At 37.5% G+C, this 6,372-nt stretch overlaps 1 protein-coding gene across 1 annotated transcript in view; it reads right to left on the bottom strand.

Moving 5' to 3' along the window:
• Nucleotides 1–5,805: 5,805 nt before the first annotated feature.
• The window catches only part of GOPC (golgi-associated PDZ and coiled-coil motif containing), a gene marked incomplete at its 5' end in the record, with an annotated part of 10,053 nt that continues 9,486 nt past the window's right edge, over nucleotides 5,806–6,372 (bottom strand). Inside the window, one exon of the mRNA XM_008944167.1 lies at nucleotides 5,806–6,239. Within this exon, the coding sequence (XP_008942415.1) occupies nucleotides 6,121–6,239 (119 nt within the window). The remainder of the gene's footprint in view (nucleotides 6,240–6,372) is intronic.

Below are 6,372 nucleotides of genomic sequence, written 5' to 3' on the forward strand. Positions count from 1 at the left end.
GTTCATTCCTCAGTTCAAAGCCCAAAGCTACCAATGCTCAGCAGCTGAAAGCTGTATACCCATTGCAGGATTTAAGTTGTAATCCCTTTCCACAGAAACATAAATAACCATAAAAATTATAAATTTAACCAAGAGAAGTTGGTACTTTTGTGTATATAAGCTAAAGGCTCTGATCCTATAAGAAGATCAGCATTGAGAACTCACAGGAGCCTTCTTCCCCTACCTTTAGCCAAGGAAGGGCCAACAGCAGCAAACTCCCTACAGGTTGTTCCAAGAGGGAGTGAACAGGGACATCCCATTCCTTGTCCTTGCTCTGAACGCTTTTCCTTCTGACATTTTCAGCAGTGTAAGCCCAGTGGACCGAATACATAACTACACCAGCACCATGCCTGACAATGCTTCCATTCCCCTAAAAAACTGGGTAACAAACGTAAAGTACTTGGAAAATGGCAAATACAATATCATTCAAAAAAATATTTTCATCCCAATCTGGTTTAATTCCATTTTACAGAAGTAATAGTTGTCTAAATATTTAGACAGTTAATAGGAAAATTAAAATTTAATCAACAGGACTTATATAGAGATTTACAGACACTTTTGTTAACGATTTGAAGACTTGCAATTGAACAGGAAAGTTACCAGAGGTCTCCTAAGCACTCCTGACTTCCATCATTATGGGCAATCAAAACAAGTCTGTGAATGCCTGTACTTTCACTCTGTGTCTTTTCATATTTTCCTAATCGCCTGCTCGAGACCCAGCCATCGAAAACTGGGCAGCAGAGAGCCAATGGCCCCACAACTGATGGAGGGGAAGCTGGGGAAGATGGCTCAAGCTACAGGTCAGAGGAGCAGAACTTCTGCATTCCAAAAAGGAAATTTGAAAAACTTATTCTTATAAAGTGCCCAAAACTTATTGTGGGAAATGTTATTATAATCTCCAGTAGAAAGAAAAAGCAGTACAATTTTAAACAGTTTTTCCTAGATTTCTTTTTTTAGGGACCAACAACATACCTCTCGCAGAAGACTGGAAGAGCATCCTTCTGCAGAGCCTCCAAAACCCTGGCAGCTCCAGTGCTTCTCCTTGGCACAGCTATGAGAAACAAGTGTCAGCACACTAAGTAGAAGGATGACAAAGAAACAACAAACAATTTACAGCTGATTGAATTAAATACTTGTAAGATGTGTAGAAAATTTACCCAAGAGTTTTCAATTTTCCCCTGAAAAGAGAAAATCATTGAATAATATCACCTGGCCTTATTCAGCCATCTGGCTTAGAAGCCATCTGTGTCCCATGCAGTATGGGTGTGGGCATGAGGAGCAGATACCAAAGAACATCTGTGACATGGGGACACCGGGCAAACACAGATCAGTCAAGGGTACTCTGCAGCATAAGAAGCAAGATTTGCCTTGCTGACAAAAGAAACAACAAAGGAGTGTTTTGTTTTGTTTTCCAAGTCAGCACATTTGCCACTTTTCAGCTACTGGGTTCCCTTCCAACTGTGAAACTTCCAATTTCTAAAGAATTGGAAATCACGTCATATTGGAAAAGACACACTCTGGACATGAGACAAGCTTGAAATAATTTAAGTAGCTTTCTTTTCAGGTTGTTGAGCTGTGCAATTTTTAACCTGGAAAAATAGACTCTTGTACACATACCCTGAGTTCCTCTTCTTCTCTGCCATGTGTGGATCTCTGGAAAAAATGCACAGGACTCTTCAGTTAATTCAGTCACTGGGAGCAGCCTCCAAGGTCCTTCAGTCGGGCACTGGGACAAAAAGAAATTTTGAATTATCTTCCTTGACCCCAGTTGACACAAATAGAATTAATTTCTCCTCTTTCCATCCACTCTCATCTTCATTCATAGTTGCCTCTAATCCTCTGCTTGTTTTATGACAGCTCAAACAAGTGTTATTCTCTCCTTTCCTCTTCCATCTGCTGAAATAACTCATATCTAAACACTACAAAAAATTATGGAGCTAAAAAATAAGTACTTGCAGTTCTAGTCCTCACCAGTTTTGTATTATACTGTATCTTTTCATCCAACACAATTCAGCCTTGTCTATTGAGGCAGTTACTACTACTCTCTACTTAGATGTTCTCAGTAAGTTCTTAAATGCCACAGTAATTATGCTACAGTTACTATACCATTACCTTTCATTTGAGCTGTTTATCCAGATGAACTTGATGCTTTAGGGAAACATGAGAACCCAAGTATAAGTGAGAAACACAGAACAGACACAAATTTGAACAAAAAAAGAGTATCAGGGGTAAAAATTTTAAGTTAAAGTTGTTTTATAACTTCAGTGGAAAACTCAGAATATGCTTATTATTCCTAATGCATGGAAAACAAATATTGGGAAAAAAAAGGCAGTTGCCACAATTTTACTCAAATGATTTAATCCTTCGACAGGTTGGGGTCTTTATAGCTCTCCTTAGCCAAAGGCTTCAGAGTATCTCGATGAGGTGCTTAGGGACATGGTTTAGCGTTGGGCTGGCAGTGTTGGGTTAATGGTTGGACTTGGTCTTAGACATCTTTTCCAACCAAAATGATTCTATGATTATACAAACATTGCAAATAATTCCTATTTATTGAAAAAGACTCAGCAGAAAAAAAAGATCTCAGCGAAATCTGAGACCTGTCCTATCGTTCTATCTTGTTAAGAATGTAATTTGCTATTAATCGTTGCTGGTCAAGTCTGGATTAGTGTCAAGCTTCACGTTGTGCAGCTTTGGTTTGGCTCGTGTTAGCTTTTTGGCTCGGAGTGGACTACGTGCTTAACAGAAAAAGATCATGCACAGGGTTATGTCACTGTATTTTATATATAAAAAGAGAGGTTAAATACCATTCTGAATTAGGTGTAGAAATCACTGCAATGCAGAAAAGTGTGTTTATTTACAGGCTAATAAAAATATATTACATTCATCTTAACTAGATATATAAATTTGTTGCAAAATTTTCTATCTGCCACAGATATGAGAGTAATCCATGATGTAATAACATCTGGACAGATAAATACCCGAATTTTGTTTGATAGAAGTGTGGATTAGCATATACTGAGGCAGATATAAACCCTCTTCACTGCCAAGAATACGATTCTGTGAAGAAAATACCACATACAGCCTTTGATCAGACTTAAATTTATTGCCATAAAGCACTTCCCTTAACTTACATGCTTTTAATTAACATTGGTCCTCGATGCCAACACTGCCCATCTTTAGCTTAAAACACAATTGTCTCACTGAAGATTTTTTTAATAGGCAAGGAATTATCTACTAAAAAAAAAAAAAGCAAAATTCTCTTTACAATATTATTTTATTTTTTTAAGTAAAAATACATATACACAAGTAAACCGTTTTACACTTGAAAAAATAAAAATGAAGTCTCAATACTGACTTTCCTCAAAAATTCTTCCAAGTCTAATTCATTCAGCTTCTGGGAAACGGCAGGACTGGGTCTTCCAGTTACTGACAAAGGGGAGAACACAGATTTGTCTATTGAACCTGGAAATCCCAACCTGCAAAACTTTTCTCAATTAAAAGATCAATCTCTAAGCATCTCAGTATGACTACAATAAAGCAGCATGTTAAATCAGCTGGTAGAAATACAGAGTACATGGAGACAGACCGCAGTATCTGAACAAAGTCCTCCCATTTTGGGCTTTCTAAACAAGGATTATAAAAACTGCAGGGAAGGAAACCTGGTGATAATTTAATGCTACCCGATTTGTCTACTCCCAGTCATTTTCCTCAGCAATTGTTCCTTCTGCTGATCTCATATATAAGTTAAAAATAGACAAGGTAAGAACAGAGAAAGAGTCCAGCAACTTCCAGAAGATGAAAGAAAGAATACAGCATCATGAGAAACTGGTGGACGAGGAATGTTAGGAAAATAACCCTAAAAACATTCTTCTACTTCAGGCTAAAACTGCTGAAAAGCATTAAGTAGAAAACAAGGTGTGTCAAGAAGGAAGGAAAACCAAATAAATTAAAAATTTCACCTTTCCCTCAAATAAAGAGAAATTGTACAGGCAAATTTAGTGCCTTTTTTAAAAGTTACTAGACTAGTTGGACAAGCCTCATTTCTTGCACTGCAACAAGATTTCACACAGCGGTGATTTTCAAAGAGAAGAAGATCACCACTTGGCTCTGAAGTACCCTTTCTGACAAAGAGGACATTGAGTGTCCCGGGCCACAGATGGTTTCAGAGCGCACACTGCTTGAGTAACTGCAGGCAAAAACACAAATCTGGATGCAAAGTGATGGCAGTGGATTCACCTGCTAACATGCAGCCAGTGCATCCTCAAGTCTCTGAAGCTTTAGAAAAAGAAACACACCTGGGGATCTGTTTCTTCTTCACACAGCTTTATTTTTAAATACTAGTTTCTGTTTGCTGAAATCTGTACAGCTTTTGACTATTTTAAAAACCTCCAACAGTATGCTGTATGACAAAGACTATTATAAAAAAAAAATTAACCAAATCATGTTATTCCACTAAGTAAGTGGAACTCATGTGCGCACACACACAGACTGATTGTGTAAATAGTGAAGTTAAGGGATTTATAAATAGCAAAATCTCTGAATAAAGTATATACATTTTTAGTTTTTTTTCTATAAACATATATATAGTGCTCCTAGGAGAGACAAGTAACTGTGTTCTACATCACAATTTAAAACATAAGATGAGTTGATGTTACTCTAAAGGCCTTTGAGGTTTTTTTCTTCCATATATATATCCTGCACAGTAACACTTGGAAAGATGTCTTTTCACATTGGTTCCTCTCTCAATGTGCAAAATCTTATCTTTTCACGTTACAGTTCAGCAGAGCAGCGAACAGGAAAGGTGGCACTGCACACTGAAACAAGAAACTCAATTACAATGTAGAGCTTGCATGTGGAGAGTCCAGCACTTCACCAAGAGATCTACAAATGGAGTATGAGAAAGTGGCCAAGGAACCACCCTCAATATTCTCATCTGCAGCCATTCTGTGGGCCTTTAGATGTACACCAATTAAAAGCTACTTTAAGATACACTGCTCTTACAGAAGGAGTAACATTTTGTTTCAACAATAAGACAATTATAGGTTAATATGACTGCCGTAATGTAACAGATATAGGGGCAGACACCATGATTCTGAGCACCTCCTGTGAAGTCCTGTGCACTCAACTCTCACTTCTTTAAAGATTACTTTAATGTGAAATAAGTACGTTCAATACCCATCAAAAGCACTCAGTGTTTCATAAGGTCAAGCTAATGGTGACCACCTCAAACCGCTCTGCATTAGCAGTAACCACATCCATTCAAGAGTGAGTGCTAAATTGATGATGCTCAAAAAAAAGAAATACCGAAGGGCCCCCAGAATTGTAAATATTTTAAAAAATAATTTTGCTTTTAAAATCCCATAATACTCTGTTTACATACTTTCAGAGCAAGATTCAAAACGGAGCAATTGGGAATGAATTCATTAAAACAACAATGCCAAAAATCTCACTCATAAAATGACCATGGGCTGAAGGATCACTCTTAGCAAGTACTCCACTATCCCATTTGGGTTTTGACGGTCTTTGCTCAAAATAGTTCTGGATTTTACTACTCTGAGAAGAAAAAAAAAATCCTTTCTTTTAACAGGTCACGGTTTAAAAATCCTGAGTACAAAAATCATGGATGCAATGATAGAGTTCTTCCCCATCCCCCCCCCCCAAAGTTAGTTTCACACCAAACTTAACATCAGCTGTCCCTTGAAAACATCAAAGGGTCAAAATTAAGCTGGCCACATCTTATTCTACTTCCTTGGGGACATCAGTGAGATTAGAAGTTGAATGTATTGAGGTTACCCTTTATAGAAATCCCATACTTTGGTGCTTATTATTAAAAGAAATTCATTTCACATGCCACGTATTAGATAACTACCGTGTATCACGCAAAAGACAGTTTTCCACATTTAGAATTGCTCACGATGAAGCCCTGAGGTAACCGCCTTTGTTCCAGGCAACAGTAATAGAGTTCCCTTTGACATTTAATCATCCTTTTACAGCCTACGCTAGTATATGCAATTTGGAGCAGTCAATATTGATTATCAATTGTTCCCAAAGATGGGATCTGTCCAGTTGATTTGTTTGTTTTTAGGATAAAGACTCAGCAGAACGGGCTAACTTGGGTGCAGTATCTTCTAAAGGAGCTTCAACTGAATTCCCCAGGTCTCCATTTTCATGTCCATCAATACTTGGCTTCTTATCAAACACTGCAAGTTAAAAAGAAATTTTACTTAATGAAGAGAAGTAAGCTCAGGAAAGACAGATCATTGAGCCTTATTTCAGAAACTGGAAAGCATGCTGAAATGACTCCAAAATAAGAGATAATAGGTTTTCAGCAGG

Source organism: Merops nubicus, unplaced genomic scaffold (assembly GCF_000691845.1).
Source record: "Merops nubicus isolate BGI_N331 unplaced genomic scaffold, ASM69184v1 scaffold47047, whole genome shotgun sequence".
In the NCBI taxonomy this organism is placed as follows: Eukaryota; Metazoa; Chordata; class Aves; order Coraciiformes; family Meropidae; genus Merops; species Merops nubicus.